The following is a 21,718-nucleotide window of genomic DNA, read 5'->3' on the forward strand; positions in this document are numbered from 1 at the left end:
GAACCCCATAGAAGCAGAGTAATAGAACCACCAATTATCTGTTATCCATAATCCTCAAATGAGTCGTCTTTATTCTGCTCAACCGTGAGTTTAACTGTTTATTAAATCTAAGAATGTTATCAAGTTATTTAAGTTCCAATGGCAGTCTGTTCCATGAGGCACAGGTAATTTTAGAAAAAGCTTTTTCAGCTGAGGCAAGCACAAAGTGAGGTCTCATAAGCTATGTTTCTGAGTTATCCTGCAATGAATTTGTGTTGTTTCTAAATATGAGTTTGAAATGAATAGATGGGCAATATCTATCATTTAGAAGTTTAGATATCAACGAGTGAAGCAACAATAGGGCTGGAAGAGTAAGTGCTAACGTTTGTTTGTTTGAATCGCAAAGCACTGATGCTCAGAGTAAGAAGAGAGATTGATAAACCATAGGATTTTGTTTTACTAGCATGTAATGGAAAAGTATTTTGTGTAGAAAGAAGGGTAATTAAGGGTGGTCAGTACTATAATATGGGAAGAGGAACATTAATAGCTATAGCTTTTCCTGCTTCAATTGTTAGTAAATGTAAAAATTTATAAGCTGTTGTTAATTGTTATACAGTTTTGTCGACCTGAGTTTGATGATAAAAGGAGAGATGATAATCTAGCCCAATAATAGATGATAAACCTAAATTATGTTGCTGTTCTATTTGTGGTGGGATGCACTGTTGGGGTCTATACAGTAAGAATATTGAACTTATATGGTCATTGAGGGTTGTCAAATAGTGTAACTGTGGTCTTTTTTTCTATTAAAAATTAACTTATCTGTGTAAGCCAATTACAAAGTGAGATGAAATCATTCTGTAAGGGCGTTCTAAGAGTCTGAAGTGTTTTAAGAGCCCTAGTTATATCAATTTCATCTGCATACAAAACACAATTCAAGTTTGGCAGATAATAAAAGGAAATTATTTATTAATAATGAGAAAGCTAGAGGCCAAAGTACACATCCCTGAAGAACTCGGGTTCCTATTGCAACATCGAAAATGCAATTGTTCGAATCGCTAATGGTCGACCTTCAATGATCAATTATATTTTCGAATGCTCTGAAAACTGTATTAAAAAAAAAAAAAGGTAAAGTGAAGGGTGTAGGCAGGGGGGCAAGCCCCCCTGCACCCCCCACACCCCCACTACTGAAATACACCAACTCCGAGATCATGCTACAGCATAGGAAAGGGAAACCTTCCCTTTCCCACACTTAATTCCATTAAAGTGCTATGTCGTAGCTGGTATATTTAAGTAGGGTGGGGTGTGGGGGGTGCAGGGGGGCTCCCCCCCCTGCTCACAGCAGTTACTTTTGTTTCTTTGTTTTTTTTTTGTTACATTTTCGAAGTTTTAGTACTTCGATCATATGGTGTCGACCATATGGTATTCGAACTACCAAAACTTCGATAATGTAATATGTAATCGAGGAACTCCTACCAAATGTGAATTATTTGTGTTTAACACTTATGCCCAGGCACCCTGAAAGTCATATTGGGAAGGTAGTTCTTGAAGGGGAAGCCACATATTTTGAGTTTTCTATATGTAAAGAATGATCCACAGTATCAAGAACTATTTACAGGTCCTGAACAATTGTTTATATCAGTATAAAATTCATCTGTAAAAGACAATGCAGTATTGGTGCTGCAACTGTTTCTGAGGCCTTATCGTTTGACTGACATATTGTACTTGTACTGTTTCCTTAGAGACAATTTTGGTAGAGTACAAATATTACGTATAGGATGAAAATGACTAACAGAAGACAGAGCAGTAGCCTTTGCTAATGGTGGAATAATTATTCCATGTTTACAAATGGGATAAGCTAGAAAGTAAGATGTACAAGACAGTGGAGTGACCAGTACTACTGTATGGTACAGAAACCTGGGCAGTAAAGGCAGAACGGTTGAAGAAGCTCGAGGTGATGAAAATGAAGTGCCTGAGAAAGGTGATAGGATACACACTGTGGGACAGACAAAGAAATGAGGATATAACAGCAGAAGCAAAGTAGCTCCAATTGCAGGAAAGATTAAAGGAACAGATTACAGTGGTTTGGACACCTGCAGGAAAAAAAGGAGACAATCTGGTGAAGAAGATTTGGACCAGGCAGGAAGAAGCTAAGAGGAAATGAGGGCATCCAACAATGAGGTGGATGGATTGTGTGAAAGAAGATCTATGACAGTCAGGCATGAATGTTGAAGAAGGCAGGAGTGTGGCACTGAATCCAGAGAGTTGGCGACAGTTAACACGATACTCCGACCCCTTGTAGAAAAATGGGAAAAAGAGGGATGATGATGATAAAACTGGGAGGTACAATATCAGTGAGAAATGTGAGGTTGTAGAAACTGATTAATGGTTTGCAGAGAATATAATTCACATGATATAAATTTTAGTGGGTATAATATGAAGATGAGAATTGTAGGTTTTGTCTAGCTTCTCAAATAAACCCTTTACCACTGAGCAATTATGGAAACAAACTACAATTTAGGGCATTGTGAACTGTTATGTAGAGGTAGATCTGTTATACATTGAGAAGGCTTAGTGAAAAATGGAACTGCTGCTTGCCTGGGAAAGTCCGAGCAATGGCTGTCCACATAGAACGTCCTTTGTCTTCCACAGCCCCGCCCCTCCCCCACATCACAAGTGATGGTCGCTGTAGTCTTCATCAGTGAGATAACACTGTCCTGTGTGTTCCGAGTGATTTCAAATTTCTGCCTTCTATAAAGAAGGGGTGAGCAGGTTAACCCATTCATGCCTTCTCCTCCCTGCCTGGCACTTCCAGCACTGGGGCTAATAATCAAATTCTGGTCACCTAGGTCACAGTCAGGGTTCCAACCCTCTGTACCACAGAGCCAATCTACAAGTGAGTTTCCTTGCATCCATTGGTTTAAGAAATATATCTGTGAGGGATAATTCGGTAGTTGAAATGTGCTCCTTTTTAAACTCATGTTGGTGTTCTGTGAGCAAGCCATATGCTTCAGTGGGAGCCTTCACTTGTATGAATGTGGCCTTTTGAGCATTTTGACCAGCAATGAAATGTGCACAATAGACCTACAGTGATCTGGCTGGGAGTTTGGAGTTTGCTTAGTGATAGATATGATGTTGGAAAAGTTCCATATTTCAGGAACATGCTTACTTAGGGAGAGGTGTTGATTATATGCCTTAAATGCATACCAACAAAAGTGTTGTATGGTAAGGAAATTTGGGAGAAAATCCACCTGAGCTAGTCTGCCACTACAAAGAAATTCTTATAATCTGTAATTTGCTTTAGACAGTAAAGCTTGCTTAAAGTAAAAATCAGTAGTAAATCTAAAACTACTCAAGCTATTCTACTAGAAATTTGCTTAAAAGTTTTAAGTTGGAGAAACAAAGAAACTAAGTTGGAACATTCAAAAGCAGACATAGTGGCCTAGTCACTGTCATGTCAAATCTCTCCTGCACTGTAGAGAGTTATCACACCTTCATTACTTTGGCTATCAGAGGATTATATCTTGTACCTGCAGTGATTCCAGAACTTGATGGCCTAGTCACTGTCATGTCACATCTCTCCTGCACTGTAGGATCAGTGCTGAGAGCCAGTTGCAGCCAAATCTGTATTTAAGAGTTTTTATGTCATTTGCAAATCCCTTCATGATCTGGCTTCCGTTTACCTTAAGTTGTCAGATAAGGGGCTGCTAGCACTTCCAAAGCCTTGGTTAGAACATTGGGTGTGATTTCTTTTGCATACCTTGCTCAGTTCCTCTGGAATCAGTTATCTTCCCTGATTTTGGCTGGAGAGATTGTCTTTTCCTTCATTAGATCCTTATAATATCACTTCTTTACGAGGACTCATTGTAGATCTGGCAGAGGTATTCATCCATTCTTCAGAACATTTATGTTTTAAGTTTAGTTCTGTTTTATTATTTTAAATTTTCTTTATTATTTTAAGCTACTGATTTGTCTTCTATGCTTCTGTATAAGCCATCTTGCTTGGTTTTGAACAGTCATTGTATTGCACTGTTTTATATCTGCAAATTCACAGGGTTGAAGCATTTTAATACTTTAACAAAACGGATAAAATGCATCTTCTTTGAAGCATCACCAAGTGCTGACAGCTTTCCTTTCATGCAATTCAAGTGTTTCAGGCTCTTCAGATTAGAAAATGGACACTCCTTGTTTACGCTGCTTCTCTTATTGTCTAGGTTCAGCCTGATCGGAAGCAGCAGAGTGACATGCACAGCTACTGGCTGGGACTCCGAGGCTCCTACCTGTCAGCGTAAGTACAGATTTAATGTTTTTACTCCTGAAGTCCTGCCCTGAAAAATGTACACAGTAAAAAACAGAAATGCAGAAGCAGTCATAGATCTATGAGGTATCAGTTGTCTGTCACGGATGCATATGTTTATCTAGATTATACTGTACAATTAAGATGCTTAGACTTCAAGAAAGAGGATCAAAAATTCCCTTTGGCTGGCAGCTTAAGATTTATGACAAGCATGACATCGTGCTATTAAAGTGCCTCACCAGATGCAGTTGTACTCCCAGCATCTCTGTAAATTCTGACATAAGATATAGTAGGAGCATTCAGAGCATTCAAGGAAAACTGTTGGAGTGGTTGAGTAAAACATATCAGTCCACACATGCTCTGCTGTCTATCTCAAAATGTCACTACAGCTTAATCGAAGCACCTTCATTCGGGTGTGTTGTGCACTACAGCTTAACCGAAGCACCTTCATTTGGGTGTGTCGTACACTACAGCTTAACCGAAGCACCTTCATTCAGGTGTGTTGTACACTACAGCTTAACCGAAGCACCTTCATTCGGGTGTGTTGTGCACTACAGCTTAACCGAAGCACCTTCATTCGGGTGTGTTGTACACTACAGCTTAACCGAAGCACCTTCATTCGGGTGTGTTGTACACTACAGCTTAACTGAAGCACCTTCATTCGGGTGTGTTGTACACTACAGCTTAACCGAAGCACCTTCATTCGGGTGTGTTGTACACTACAGCTTAACCGAAGCACCTTCATTCGGATGTGTTGTACACTACAGCTTAACCGAAGCACCTTCATTCGGGTGTGTTGTACACTACAGCTTAACCGAAGCACCTTCATTCGGGTGTGTTGTGCACTACAGCTTAACTGAAGCACCTTCATTCGGGTGTGTTGTGCACTACAGCTTAACCGAAGCACCTTCATTCGGGTGTGTTGTACACTACAGCTTAACTGAAGCACCTTCATTCGGGTGTGTTGTACACTACAGCTTAACTGAAGCACCTTCATTCGGGTGTGTTGTACACTACAGCTTAACCAAAGCACCTTCATTCGGGTGTGTTGTACACTACAGCTTAACCGAAGCACCTTCATTCGGGTGTGTTGTACACTACAGCTTAACCGAAGCACCTTCATTCGGGTGTGTTGTACACTACAGCTTAACCAAAGCACCTTCATTCGGGTGTGTTATGCACTACAGCTTAACCAAAGCACCTTCATTCGGGTGTGTTGTACACTACAGCTTAACCAAAGCACCTTCATTCGGGTGTGTTGTAAACTACAGCTTAACCAAAGCACCTTCATTCGGGTGTGTTGTACACTACAGCTTAACCGAAGCACCTTCATTCTGGTGTGTTGTACACTACAGCTTAACCAATGCACCTTCATTCGGGTGTGTTGTACACTGCAGCTTAACCAAAGCACCTACATTCAGGTGTGTTGTACACTACAGCTTAACTGAAGCGCCTTCATTCGGGTGTGTAGTACACTACAGCTTAACCGAAGCACCTTCATTCGGGTGTGTTGTACACTACAGCTTAACTGAAGCACCTTCATTCGGGTGTGTTGTACACTACAGCTTAACCGAAGCACCTTCATTTGGGTGTGTTGTACACTACAGCTTAACCAAAGCACCTTAATTCGGGTGTGTTGTAAACCTCCTTCCATTTGGTTAGGGAGAATGAAGTTTTGTTGCACTCAGTCTTTTTATGTTAAAAATGTGTTTCACTGGTATGACTGTAATTAAATACAAGCAACAAGATGTAATGGGTATTAGGATGCACTTTGGAAGTGTATTAATTTTCTTACTTATGCTGTGCTTTACGTAGGTCCAATGAAACTTCACGTTACCCTAAGGAATAGGTATCACATCACAAATCACATCTTGGACATATGTGGCTGCTCCATGGGATAATTTATCTTCAGAAAAGTTTCATATTTTATACATATATCTGTATAGGACGTTTTGTCTAACTATGTAAGTCTAAGCCAAAAATAACTATAGTATCTACAGGTTCTAACCAAAATGAGTGACTCATCACCTGGTTTCAGCATGTGCCTGTCTCAGGGATCTAGTTCTTGGTTGGTAATATTTATTTGATTAGCAGAAAGTTTCCTTTTTATAATGAGTAAATACAATAATGCATGGTAAAGACCTTAAACTCTCATAGTGGGGAAATGATCTTAAAACATAATGGTGAAATCTTAGGTTATAACGCTTTTAAATATTTGAAATATTTTTTCCACTTTTTGAAGTTCAGTGTGTGTTCTCTTTGACACTTGACTACATTTAGTAATGTAATATTCTACACAATATTGGAAGAAATAAAATGATAACCAGAAATGCAGAGCATCTTCTCATCTTGAGAAAACAACAGAATAGCAGCTTTGCCATTACTAAAATATAAGGAGAGGAAACCCGCAGAAGGTGCCTTGTGATACAATGAATCCAGAAAATCCTGAAATGAGAGTGAGGAATCAGACATCCAAAATGTCCCATTTACGAAATAAAGATGAAAGGTAACCCCTGCATTTGACACTAAAATGTTCAATGTAGAGGGTTTTGAACACACTTTTCTTCAAGGCGGCAAAATGTATAAAAGATTCATTAATTACACAGAGGATTATGACTGGGTCTCCGATCATAACCAAATTATTAGGTATTTGAGACATGGATGTGAGGATCTTGGCATCCATGTTGAGCAAACATAATTTAAGGTTATGATTAGAGACCTGACCGTAATTCTTTGTAGTGCATTGAGCTTTATCTGTTCCATGTACTTCTACTTACAAAAAAATCAACAAAGTGTTTTGACAGCTTTGAAAGACAATAAAGCACTTAGCGAGCTCTGACAGACAGCAACACACCTCTTTTATTTGCTTAAGAAATTTGGGGAGACAGAGGATAAAAATGAGAGACATATTTTAATTATCACTCTAATTCACTTTAAAAGTTAAAGGAACAACAGGTTTTGAAAAATAATATATATGGAACTCAAATTTTGGCAGTTTTGACTGACAGCAATCTTTAGTGATTTGCCAAACAAAAATACAGGGGACAGAGCAAAAATATCAGACTTAGGGATATTTGAGAGGCAAGGACTGCAGGCAAAAATAAAACTGTTTTACTTTCTTCCAGAGTTGGGTGCATCAGCTGTCACCATCTTTTATGATTCACTGCCAAACCTACGTTCTTTAACAGTCTTGCCTGACTGTTACAGGTTTTCTCTCACACAATTCAACCATCTCTTTGCCAAATGTTTTAAATTTCTTTTTTCTTTCTCTTCCTGTCTCTCCCAAATAATCTTCACCAAACCGAGTTTTGCTTTTCTGCACATGTACTCAGACCACCATAATCTGAAAGTGGACTTACTATGCCTTCTGCTGCAATGCCATCATTACTTCGTCTGTCCCACAGGGAACATCCTACCACCCATATCATGCCCTTCATCTCCGTTACCCTCATCTTCCTCACTTGCTCTACCTTCACTGTCCAGGTTTCTGTACCCTGTAGATGTAGTGCTTGCACTTTACTTTTCAGCTTTTTGGCAATCATCTGTCATATACTACCCCAGACACTGGCTACAGCCCTTCTGAGTCTAGCTTTGTCCCCTCATTCAAACTTCCCTTCTCCTTAAATACCATTCCCAGATACTTGATTTGAAGCTCTGTGATTCTAAAGTATAGTCAAACAATCTACTTATGCTGTACTGGGAATGCTTCTGTATTTAAAATGACAAATATATTAACCGGGTTTTATGATATATGATAAGGGATATTTTTACGATGCTACACACTGTTATGATTTGTTCCTAGCCTGCTGAGACTGTTTATTCAGGCTATTAACTCATTGGGTGAAATCACATGGTATGCTAATACTGGACATCTACAAATATGTACAGCCAGATCATTTGTTTCCCCATGACTTAAAAATGACATTGAGGATGATCAGAATATTCAGTGTGTGTGATGGGCTTTGGCACTGAAAAATGTGGCATCCATTGCTAAAATTCAATAAAGAACTCATCTGCCCCCTACATGGCAAAACAAACCCATCCAATTTTATTGGACTTGAAAGCTGAAGAAAATGTTAAAGCATTTTTGCATGTCAATATGTTCCCTGCACCCCCATATGAATGGCTGCATGCATTATACCCATGCACCCCAAAACTACAGTGTCTTTACATATACTAATCCCATGATCTAGGGATCCTGAAAGTAAGATGAAACTTCCTTACCCCCACAGATCTCTAATCTCACACTAATAAGAATTAATACATTTTCTGGTCAGGAGTCAGTAGGTTTAGATCAATGAACTGGAACAGATTCATCACAATAAACCCATAATCTCAAAATAGTAATATGACATACTTGCAAATTTTTGAGTGGTTTACTATGGGATTTAAGACAGTGCTATGTATAAATGGCACCTGCATAACCAGCGTTTGCAGTCACTTTTTCTTGGTCTTCCCTAAATGCTGCTTTGTGTACCCCCTGTGAAAAGTGAATAGCAACATTCTAGCTATACTCTTCACAGCTGGTATTAGGGTGCCTTACTGAGTTTGGAACAAGATGGGGGGCACTGATCATTGATGACTACCCACTGACATTCAGACAATTTCCTGTCCCTCTCTCAGACTGTGCCAGTGAGACACAGCTGGCCACATAGATTCAGATAGATGGTTCCAACCAAGTTCTGACATTGCGTAGAGCTTATCAGGCTACCATATCTCTCTCACAGTCACCAGGTGTCAGTCAGTAGCTGTGCCCATCACTGTCCTCATCACAGGAAGGACAGTCCAGTTAGACATTTAGCTCTCATCTGCAACATTTTAGACTGAGCTGTAAACCCCAAACACTGGCAATGTGCAGACTCACATCTTATCTTGCTGGAGTGGGACAACATTTATTTATTTAATTAATTGATTTATTTGGAAAGTGGCCATATCAAGTTGATGCTTTTCTTGAAATAAATAGTTTCACATATTATGGCAATTAATGGAAAAAGTCCTTTTACAGAGAAGTTCAAGAGTATGCAGTATAGCAAATGGAACCATTTGAAATGTCAGGACCTGCTAAACAGTAAGTCCCAAAAAGCAGACAGAGACTGAATGGTCAAAAGATCAGACTTGAAATATTATGTCCAAGATAATATTTCAGAATATTATATATATATATATATATATATGTACACACACACACACACACACACACACACACACACACACACACACACACACACACACACACAGACAAACACACACACACACACACACACACACGCACACACACATACATATATATATATATATATATATATATATATATATACACACACACACACACACACACACACACACACACACACACACACACACACACACGCGCACACACAGACACACACACACACACACACACACGCACACACACACACACACATACATATATATATATATATATATATATATATATATATATATATATACACACACACACACACACACACACACACACACACACACACACACACACACACGCGCGCGCACACATTTGGAGGGTTTGCAAAACGTTTCACGTAGAAGAGCGATTTTCAGGATTATCTTTCTTTGTTTTTGGTCTTTTTTTCGCTTTTCGGCACTTGACATTTTGAGTGCCATCATTTCAACAGGAGGCCATAGAACATACATTTCATATCTCACATGCTTATTTGACAGAAGCTGGGAAAGTCTGTAACAAACCAAGAAAATGTATGCAGATGTATTTACTTGCAATTGATTTGTATTTTCATTAAACTCTTGCTATTTCACTAAATGTAATTCAGACTTTCTTTTTATTTCTGGGCTGAGAATGAACTTGGTCAGTTGTGAACTGCGCTTTTCACTGACACAGATGTAAAGAGCACTATGCAAATGCTATATGGAAAAGCTGAGGTAACATATCTGCAGGGCAGGTCCATCAATGGCGCAAGACATGGGGCTTTTCCCAATATAGTAGTAACCTAAAGAAATATACAATATATATATTTTTATTTAATTCACAATCAGAGTGGTTTATTTTTCTTAATTTGATCTATTCTTGCTGTTTCTTTTGCCTAGAATTGTAATATGAGATGTTCAAAAAGAATTGTGTATAAATGACTGTCAATGACCACTAGAGGGCAGAGTTTATAGTCATAGGTTCATAGGCAAGTACTAGGCTATCTGCTCAAGGGCATTTATAAGCCTAGCCAGAATGTGCTGGCTTTCGCCACCCCCTTAGATTAGTTCCCTGTGCCTCTGTCCAGCAGAGCCATTAGTTCCTGCGCCACTGTCCAGCAGAGCCACTGCAGTGATCCCCGGGGTAAATTTTCTGTTTCCCATCCACCCGTCAAGGTTTCTCTTGAAGAGTGTTAGTGAGGGGCTCTGCCTGATGTATATTGGAATCCTGTTCCAAAGCATGGGGAGTCTCCGGGATAGGAATCTATCCCTCCAGCATGTCCTATTTATCGTTGTGGTGAGGTTTATATCTCTAGAGCATGTGGCTCTCCGGGATTTGTTTTTATTTTAGGTGGAGCATGTCCATCAATTCTGGGTTGGACATGGCCTTGTATGTCAGGCAGAGATCACCTCTGAGTAAGTGGTATGCAACTGAGTACAGCTGGAGTTTCTTGAGTCAGGCTGCATAGGGCATCTATTTGAGGCCAGTAATCCTCTTGGTGAGGTACTTTTGTGGACTTTCCAGCTGTTGCAGGTGTCTTGTAAGGTACATCCCAAATGGGGCATTGTATTCTATGATGGGTCTAATGAGTGATGAGTAAAGAGGCACAATAACCTCTTTTGTTCTAGATGTGAACCCTTTTGTGATTAGGTGGGCCACATAGAAGGATTTTCTAACCACCTTGGCAATATGATTATCAAAGGAAAGATTACTATCTACTTGGTTCCCCAGATCCCTTATTACATTTTCTGTATTTAGGGGACTACCACCTATGTGGTAGTTTCTGGGTACTTTGTTTTTTTCCAAAGGGGATGACTATGCACTTTTTGGCATTTAGCTTGAGGCCATGACTTTGACACCAGGTATCCGTCTCAGTGAGACCCATCTGGAGGGTGTCTGTATCAGCCAGAGAATCAATTATGGCCCCTAGTTTGCAGTCGCCTGCGAACTTGGTCAGCCAAAGTCCTTCTATGCTTTCCGTACCTCTGAGAAGTATATACCGAACAGGAGGGGTCCTAGGACTGAGCCCTGGGGGACGCCACTTGTAACTGGTTTAGAGTCGGACGTAGAGCCTGCAACTCTCACCATGTGGGTTCTGTCCATGAGCCAGTTGGCAACCCATCTCATGATGTAGGGGTTTATGTTCAAGCTGGTGAGCTTGTCTATAATACTAGAATGGGGAATGGTGTCGAAAGCCTTTGCAAGGTCTAGGTAGGCTGTGTGGACCACCTTTCCCTCATCTAATGCCTTGGTAACCATCTCAAAGAAGTCCACCAGGTTTAGGAGGCATGATCTGCCCTTAACAAAACCAAACTGGGTAGGGTCCAAGGTTTGGAGGTTCCCAATGTCTCTGTTAATGAGTTCCATGATAATACGTTCCATAGCCTTGCAGACCAGGCTAGTCAGGCTTATAGGGCGATAGTTCCCAGGGTCCGTTGTGGCTCCACCTTTGTGGAGCGGGATAATTGTTGCTGTGCGCCACTCTGTGGGTATGTAGCCTGTAGAGAGGCTGAGTTTGAACAGTGTGTTTAGATGAGGGGTTAGTTAATTTTGGAGCTCTTATAAGACACAGCCTGGGACACCGTCTGGTCCCATTGAAGCTGTGTTTTTGGCTTTGGATAGGGCTGTTTTAACCTGTGTGTCGGTGATTGATGGGGCCCTACATTCTTCTGGTATGGTTATGGGCCCTTTAGGGGGTGAGAGGGGGGTGATGTTTGCACTAAACCTGTCAGCCAGAATGTTGGCAATATCAGTCGGTTCAGTGTATTTTGTGCCATTCTACACTAACTCAGAGCAGATCTGAGAGTTTCCACTTAGGTTCTTGACATAGCTAAAGAATGCTTCGTGGTTATCTTTGAAGTTATTGGCAATTTGTCTTTCAAAACTAGCCTTGGATGATTTAATGAGGGTCGTAGTTTCTTGCTGATACTGATCAGGGATGTCTTTCCTTCTTGGGATTTTACTCTTTTCTGTACTAGTTTCCTCCTTCTGTTGTATAGCTTGTTTATGGCAGGGGTCCACCAGACTGGTTTCCTTTTCTTGGAGGAGTGAGTCTTGGTTTTACTTGGGACAGCACGATCCATGCATTCCTGCAGATGCTCATAGAGTGCCTTTGTAAAGGTTTCAGCAGCTTGGACAGCATTGTCCTTTAGCATGGGGGCAGTCAGCCTTTCCACCTCAGTCTTAAGTAATGTGAAGTTTGCTTTTGAAAAGTTTTTCACAGTGGTTTCCTTGATTGGGGATGGGGGCGGAATGTGGATATCCAGAATGATTAGTCTATGGTCTGATCTAACCAGCGAAGGGTTGACCTCCGGTGTGGAACACTGGTTGCCCATGTTGGTGATGACCAGGTCCAATATGTTGTTCCCTCTGGTAGGGGTGTTGACCAGTTGATCCAGGGCATTCGAGTTTATAAATTCTATGAAGCGTTGGGCAAGGGAGTTAGTACTTGAGTAGTTCTCCCAGTTTATGTTTGGGTAATTGAAATCACCCAGTATTAGGGTGTTTGGTAGGAACCTTCATATTTTCCAGTGCCTCCAAAAATGTGGAATGTGGGTCCTGGGCCATGGTGGGTGATCTGTAGCAAGCTACAATTTGGATTGCAGTTTTGCCCGTTGTTAGTTGCACATGGATGATCTCTGATGCATTGTGATGCGCCACTAACCTGGAGGTGTGGGTATCCTTGATGAATATGGATACACCCCCGCCTTTTGTGTTTCGGTCCTGGTGCTGTGGCTGAAAGGTATGGTATGAGTTATAGCCTAGTAGTGCTGGGGTGCTCTCAGGAGCCTTAAACCAGGTTTCTGTTACTGCACAGATGTCGATATTCTCCATACTGAGGAGTGCCTCGAGTGCGTGCATTTTGAGGTTTAGACTTCTGGCGTTGAGTAGCATTACCCTCAGCTTTTGGTTACTTGTGCTATTTATGGTGGTGGGTTTGTCTTTTGAGCCTTGCCTAAAAAAGGCACTATGGGGGTGGCAAGAGCCTTGGCTGGTATTCGAAAGCCTAAGGGTGACAGGTGCAAGTCATCTCTTGCGAAGCAACGTGGCTTGTCGAGCGTGTCATCCCAGGCAGACAGATACTGGATACCCTTTGAATGACACCAGAAACTTAGCCAATTGTTGAAATTGATCATTTTTTCTTTATACTGTGGCATCATTCTTGGTGAGGGCAGGATGCTACTCAGGGTCAGGGTCATACTGGCCTGGGTTACATGATCGGAGAGCTCTTCCATGTCTCTTTTCATGTAGTCCAGGGAGGTACGTCTGAGGTCATTCACACCAACATGGATAATGACAGAGTTGTATTTGTACTTGTTCTGGAGTGACCTGAGTGCTTGTGTTATGTGGCAGATCCTGGCACCCAACAGGCAGCTAACTTCTCCTTGTCCAGCCTAGTTAGAGGGACATCACTGTGCCTGACTATAGAGTCACCTATTACTAGTGTGTTGGGTATGTTATTTTGCATTAAAGGCTGTGATTGCGTGGCACACTGATTATGTGAAGTATGTGTTTCATGGTTGGTGATGGGGTGTGGAGGTTGCTTGGATGTCTGCTTTGGAGGTCTCTGTTGCTTTTGCAGATTTTTATTTAGAGCCTCCGAGTATGTTATCATGTGTGTTATTTGCCGGTGTTGGTTTATTAGGTCTATGTGAGACTGGTGGTATGTTGCAAGTATTACCCTTCTCGACTGTCAGTTCCAGTCTTGGGTTGAGAGAGCTTTGCCTCCAGTTTGGCTGTATAATTGCATCTCTCACATATATTAGTGCTTGGTGGGAGGAGAAGAGGGTTGTCTGTGTACATGAGGCAGTTGTAACATTACCTCAAAATGCCCAGAGTCACCAGTTGGACTGGAGAGTACACCGGAAACTGCCCTTTGGACATGCCTGACTAGGTAGAGTAAGCTGTTTTTTCTGATTGGCTGGTGGGGCCAAATAGAGAGCCTTGTCCTTCTGGACAGTATAGGGGGGGTCTAGTGTTAGGGTTAATTAGTGCTTGCTATGAGTTTTAAACAAGTGCTTGACTGTGAAATGAATGGTTTGAGTGCTAAAGTTGAAGGTTTGTCTAGTTCCAAGGGAAAAATTGAAGAGAAGTCTTTGTGGAGCTGATAATAGTTTAACTCTAGCTAAACGTCGCTGGCCAATGCACAAAACCGCACAAATGCGGTTTTATAGCAGGGAAGTGAAAGAGATAGAAATTAGCCCAAAATGGCCAATAAACTACTAACTTCTGGGCTGAAACCACTCCTCCAGGGACAGATAGGCTGCTCAAAGCTCCCCTCTCTCACAGGTGAACAGAGAAACTTCCTTCTATCCAAGTAAGGTATGGGCAACTCAGAAACTTGTAACACAGCCCTGGATTCAGCAATAACCTGAAAACTGGACTATACTAGCTCAGAAAGACATGCAAAAGTGTGTATATATATATATATATATATATATATATATATATATATATATATATATATATCTTTTTTTTCAGAAAATAGAGCAGAAACAATCAAAATTAGCCCAAAATGGCCAATAAACTACTAACTTCTGGGCTGAAACCACTCCTCCAGGGACAGCTAGGCTGCTCAAAGCTCCTAATTCAGAAAGGCGGGTAACATGTATATTTTTTTTTGTTTTGTTTTTGTTTTCCAGAAAATAGAGTAGATACAATCAAAACAACACTTTAAATGCACAGAAAAGTCTATCACACTAGTGTGTAGCCTACAACAGTTAAACAGATTATTTAAACACAAAAATGACTTAATTCAAGTGCAGGCAGCAAATAAGTACAATATGTAGCAATAACAAACTTTTTAAATCACAGATTTGCTAAAAAACTGGCATTTTAGGCGGAATTAGTTAAGAATGCAAGAAAAGCAGAAAAATGATAATCACTCCAAAGTCACTCTTTTGTTTCTCTGCTGCTGTAGACTCTGCAGAACACCTGGAAGGCACTTGCTGAGCGCAAAAACTGCACAAATGCGTTTTTTATAGCAGGGAAGTGAAAGAGATAGAAATTAGCCCAAAATGGCCAATAAACTACTAACTTCTGGGCTGAAACCACTCCTCCAGGGACAGATAGGCTGCTCAAAGCTCCCTTCTCTCACAGGTGAACACAGAACCTTCCTTCTATCTAAATAAGGTGTGAGCAACACAAAAACTTGTAACACAGCCCTGGATTCAGCAATAACCTGAAAACTGGACTATACTAGTTCAGAAAGGCGGGAAACAAGTATATATATATGCCCAGATTCACCAGTTGGACTGGAGAGTACACCGGAAACTGCCCTTTGGACATGCCTGACTAGGTAGAGTAAGCTGTTTTTTCTGAAAATAGAGCAGATACAATCAAAACAACACTTTACCCAATTAACCAGTTAAAACGCTCAAAACTGAGCCCTGTTCCAGCAATCTTCAATCAGACAAGTTCTAACTGCACAGTCCTGCCACTAGGGTATAGAGAAACATTCTCCAAAAAAGACGGCCTGGATCACTGCACAAGTTATACAAACAAAGCTAGATCCAGCCGGCCTGAATCTAGTCTATACTACAGCAAACAAGGAGTACCGATTTCAGAAAGAAACAGTTCAAGTAAGCATGCGCAATAAGCCTTTAACCAGAAATTCCCAGATCAGAAGAGCAGAAAATAGCCTCTCCTCCCACAAGAGTGCAGACCACAACCTTCTTAATGTAAAATAACTGGCCTGAAGCCCAAGTGCTTAACCCAGAACTAATACAGTTTTAGAATAACAGACACTGAGCCTTCAATCAGCAGTTCCCAACTCAGAAGGATGTGCGCTACCTGTCCTGCCACAACAGTGCAGACCACAAACCTTCTTAATGTAAAACAACTGATTGAAGCCCAAGTGCTTAAACAAAGGGCCTTAGAATAACAGTTACAATTTAATCAGGCTACTAACAAGCAGTAATAAAGGCAGCAGAATAAATTCAATTGAGTACTTTTAAGAAGAGGCAGAAGCAAAATAAGGCAATAAAGTAGGAAGAAACACAAATACAGTAAAGCAGATGAAGTGCAATTTGTGTTTTTTTTTTTGGAGAGGGAGGAAACAGAGCAGATTAAAATACTATAGGGGAATGTCCTTCCCAAGTGCTCTCTCTGTACACCGCAGAGGAGATGGGACTGGTAGGAGTATCTGAAATCAAAATATGATCTCACTGTACTTAGTTGAGTGAGCAAATGAGATGGGTCCAGGAGGAGTGTGCAAAAACAGATTTACAGCAGGGGCAGGCAGTTCCAAAGCCACCAAGATTAACACCACAACAGGGAGGGGAGGTGGGAAACTAACTGCAGAGAGACAGAGAAACAATATTTACTGACTCAAAGACACTATTTATGGACTCAAATCTTAAATAAGTGCAGAGAAAAGTATACTTAAATCAGCTTGTGTCCAGTTGATATATGCAGACAAGTCTCAGTAGCCAGCAACTCTGATTAAAATGATTTCTGGAGTCTCAATAAAGTACAGATTTGGTAACAGACCTGTACAGAGAGCTGGAACCTCTTACGGCTGCACATTGTTCATTCGCGGTTGTTAGAGCCTAGTCTCTGTTCACCTTCTCTACTCCTCATCATAGTCTGATTTCAGGCAGTGCAATGACACCATGGAAGCCATGTGGAGAAGGAATGCAGGCAAACACTGGTACATATGAGATAGGTTCATAGGTTCATAGGTAGGTACTGGGCTATCTGCCCGAAGGCATATATCAGCCCAGCCATGTTGTGTGGTATTCACCTCCCCTTTGGTTAGTTCCCTAGGCCCTTGTTCTAGCAGCTAGTACCCTTGGCCCCTATCTAGTAGAGCTGTTGGTATGATTCCTGGTGTGAACTTTCTGTTACCCATCCACTTGTCAAGGTTCTTCTTGAAGAGTGATAGTGAGGGGCTCTGTCTTATGTAGATCGGGACTTTGTTCCATAGCAAGGGAACTCTTTGCAAAGGGAATCTGTCCCTCCAGCATGTTCTATTCATTGTTGTGCTGAGGTTTAGATCCTTAGAGAGTGTAGCTCGAGTAGATTTGGTTTTGCTAAGATGGAGCATGTTCAACAGTTCCGGGTTGGACATGGCTCTGTATGTTAAACAGAGATTGCCTCTGAGAAGGAGGTATGCAACAGAGAAAAGCCTTAGTTTTTTCAATCGTGCTGCACAGGGCAACTGTTTGAGGCCAGTGATCCTCTTAGTGAGGTACCTCTATGGTCTTTCCAGCTGCTGGAGATGCCTACCCAGGTACATTCCAATTGGTGCATTGTACTCAATAATGGGTCTGATGAGGGAAGAGTAGAGGAGCACCACTACATCCTTAGATCTTGATGCAAACCCTTTTGTGATGAAATGGATCACATAGAAGGATTTTCTAACCACCTTGGCAATATGGTTATCAAAGGAAAGCTGACTATCTACTTGGGTCCCTAGATCCCTTATTACTTCTTCAGATTTCAGGGGGTTACCTCCTATGTGGTAGTTTGTGGGTACTCTGTTTTTTTCCAAAGGGAATTACTATGCATGTTTTAGCATTTAGCTTGAGACCATGGCTTTGACACCATGCATCAGTCTCATTAAGGCCCTTCTGGAGGATTTCCATGTCAGCTGGAGACTCTATTATAGCACCCAGTTTGCAGTCGTCTGCAAACTTGGTCAGCCACAGCCCTTCAGTGCTTGCCTGTACTTCTGAGAAGTATATGCCAAACAGGAGGGGCCCCAGGACAGATCCCTGAGGCACAACACTCATTACTGGTCTGGATTTGAACATAGATCCCACTACTCTTACTTTGTGGGATCTGTCTGAGAGCCAGTTTGTGATCCATCTTGTGACGTAAGGGTTTTTGCCCAGGTTGGTGAGTTTATCAATAATACCTGAATGAGGAATGGTCTCAAATGCTTTAGCAAGGTAAAGGTAAGCCGTGTGTACCTCCTTTCCCTTATCTATAGCCTGAGTAACTGTCTCAAAGAAGTCCACCAGGTACAGGAGGCATGCTCTGACCTTGACGAAGCCGAACTGTGTGAGGTCAAGTGTTTGGAGGTTCCCAATTTCTCCAATTATGAGTTCCATAATGATTCGCTCCACTGCCTTACAGATCAGACTGGTCAGGCTTATTGGTCGGTAGTTCTCAGGATCGGTTGTGGGCCCACCCTTGTACAGCAGAACCACCGTTGCTGTGGGCCATTCTATGGGCACATATCCTGTTGAGAGGCTGAGACTGAACAGGATATTCAGATGCGGGGTTAATTCATTTTGGAGCTTGCGTATGACACAGCCCGAGACACCATCTGGTCCCATGGAGGCAGTGTTTTTAGCTTTAGATAGAGCCTTATTAACCAACATATCAGTAATAATTGGAGTTACACAATCCCCTGGAATAGTAATAGGCCCTAAAGGTGGTGAGGTGGGGGGGGATTTGCACTGAACCTGTCAGCCAAGATGTTGGCAATGTCAGAAGGGTCAGTGTATTTTGTTCCATTTTGTACTAGCTCAGAACAGACCTGAGCATTGCCATTTAGGTTTCTGACGTAGCCATAGAAGGCCTTATGGTTATCCTTGGCATCCTTGGCAACTTTCTTTTCGAAATTGGCTTTAGTTGACTTGATGAGGGCCCTCAATTTCTTACTAATGCTGATCAGGGATGATTTTTTTACTTGAGATTTGGCCTTGTTATAAGTCTCGTCCTTTTATTGTATAGTTGCTTATGGCCGGGGTCCACCAGACTGGTTTCTTCTTGCTTGAGGAAGGAGTCTTGGTTTTATTTGGGATAGCACGGTCCATGCAATCCTGAAGATGCATATAGAGTGCCTTGGTGTAGGATTCCACATCCTGGATATCATTATCCTTCTGCAAGGGAATGGTGAAGCTTTCCACTTCGGATGCAAGTAGTTTGAAGTTTGCTTTGGAAAGGTTTTTTATGATGGTTTCTTTGACTGGGGGAGGTGAAGGGGTGAGGACGCCCAGGGTTATCAGTTTGTGGTCTGATCTGACCAGAGAGGGAGTGATAATGGGTGTGGTACAATGGGCACCCATATTTGTGATGACTAAATCCAATATGTTGTCCCCTCTAGTGGGAGAACATACCAGTTGTTCAAGTGCATTTGAATTTATAAATTCTATGAACTGCTGGGCATAGGAGTTAGAACTTTGGTAGTTCACCCAGACTATACCAGGATAGTTGAAATCACCCAAAATTATGGTATTGGGTAAGACCTTTATATTTTCCAATGCCTCAAGGAATGCTGAGTGAGCATCTTGGGACATGGTGGGCGATCTATAACAGGCTACGACTTGAAATGTGGTTTTGCCTGCTGATAGTTGTGCATGGATGATCTCTGGGGCATCATGCTGCGCCACTAACCTGGAGATGTGGATATCCTTGATGAATATGGATACACCTCCGCCCTTTGTACTGTGATCTGGTAACTGAGGCCGGAAGGTATGATATGAATTGTAACCTGGTAGTGCTGGGGTGCTCTCCGGAGCCTTGAACCAGGTTTCCGTCACTGCACAAACATTGATTTTCTCCATACTGAGGAGTGCCTCGAGTGCGTGCATTTTGAGGTTTAGACTTCTGGCGTTGAGTAGCATTACCCTTAGTTTTTGGTTACCTGTGCTGGTTACTGTGGTTGGTTTGTCCTTTGAACCATGCCTAAAAAAGGCACTATGGGGACGGCAAGAGCCTTGACCAGTATTCAAAAGCCTAGGGGTGACAGGTGCAAACCATCTCTGGCGAAATAGCGATGCTTGTCTATCATGTCATCCCAGGCAGACAGACACTGGATCCCCTTAGAATGACACCAGAAGCTTAGCCAGTTGTTGAAACTGATCATTTTGTCTTTGTATTGTGGTATCATTTTAGGTGAAGGTAGTATGCTACTCAAGGTCAGGGTCATACAAGCTTGGGCTACATGATCAGAGAGCTCCTTGGTGTCTCTTTTCATGTAGTCCAGGGAGATACGTCTTAGATCATTCACACCAACATGTACAATGACAGCATCATACTTGCACTTGTTCTGGAGTGACCTAAGTGCCTGTGTTATGTGGCGGATCCTAGCACCCGACAGGCAGCTGACAGTAACCTTCTCCTTGTTCAGCCTGATGAGTGGAACATCTGTGTGCCTTACTATAGAGTCACCTATTACTAGCATGTTGGGTATGGTGTTTTGCCTTAGGGGCTGTCATGAGGCACACTGCTGAGGTGAATTATGTGTTTTCTGGCTTGTGTTTGGAGGTGCAGGTTGCATGCTTGTCTGCTTTAGAGGACCCTGTTTCTTTTTCAGATTGGTACCTAGTGCCTCCGAATATATTTTTGTGCATTTATGTGTATGTTTTGCCGGTGCTTGTTTTGTAGATCCATGTGTGACTGGTGGTGTGATGCTAGTGTGTCTCTTCTCCTCTTGACTGTCTGTTACAGTCATGGGTTGAGAGCGCTTAGCCTCCAGTCTGGCTGTGTATTTGCATCTCTCACAAGTGTTTGTGTCTAGAGGTAAGAGAAGAGGGTTGTCTGTATACATGAGGCAGTTGTGACATTGCCTCAGGATGCCGAATTCCACCAGATGAACTGGAGAGTACACCTGAATTTGACCTCTGGACATGCTTGGAAAAGTGAATTTCACTTGTCTTGCAGACAATCAAGGGTCTTATGCTGTATTATAATAGTGCTGTCTAGGAGATTTGGAAAATAATAGTGCTGTCTAGGGGATTTGGACAAGTGCTGATTTGGGTTATGCAAGTGCTGCAATAAGAGCAGTTGATGTGAAGCACTTGAGTTGAGGCTTGCCTAGTTCTAAGGGAAAATTTGCAGCGCAGACTTTGTGGAGCCAGGAATAGTATATCCCAGCTAACCGATGCTGCTCTGTGTGCAAGAACGCGCAAAAAGAGAGTTGCAGGGTTTTACGAAAGAGAGATCAAGGAGTTTGGAATTGACCAAAAATGGCCAATAAAACTACAGTTTCTAGGCAGTAACCACTCCTACAGGGACAGGCAGGCTGCTCAGTGTTAACCACTGCCACTGCTGAACACAGAGACTTCCGTTTAGCCCAAGTAAGCACTGGCCTCCAAGAAACTTACAAACAGTTCAGAACAGCAACTCTGTAACTGAACTTTTTTTTTTAAATTATAGAAAGTGGGAAAATAGCAAGATTTTTTTGTTTTGTTTTTTTTTTTGTTTGTTTGTTTAAGGATAGCAGAGACACACAAGTAGCAAACTAGTCAGAACAATGCAATAAATGACCCCAACACGTGTGTGCTAGGTCAGAGGCTGGTAAAATGCAA

General features: G+C 41.7%; 1 protein-coding gene across 1 annotated transcript in view; it reads left to right on the forward strand.

Annotated features, from left to right (window-relative positions):
* The window catches only part of LOC122806222 (complement receptor type 1-like), a 424,151-nt gene that overhangs the window by 192,010 nt on the left and 210,423 nt on the right, over positions 1 to 21,718 (forward strand). The window contains exon 7 of the mRNA XM_044076465.1: positions 4,191 to 4,264. Within this exon, the coding sequence (XP_043932400.1) occupies positions 4,191 to 4,264 (74 nt within the window). The remainder of the gene's footprint in view (positions 1 to 4,190; positions 4,265 to 21,718) is intronic.

The sequence above is a fragment of the Protopterus annectens genome, chromosome 7.part0 (assembly GCF_019279795.1).
Source record: "Protopterus annectens isolate FY-2018-M chromosome 7.part0, PAN1.0, whole genome shotgun sequence".
NCBI classification, from domain to species: Eukaryota; Metazoa; Chordata; order Ceratodontiformes; family Protopteridae; genus Protopterus; species Protopterus annectens.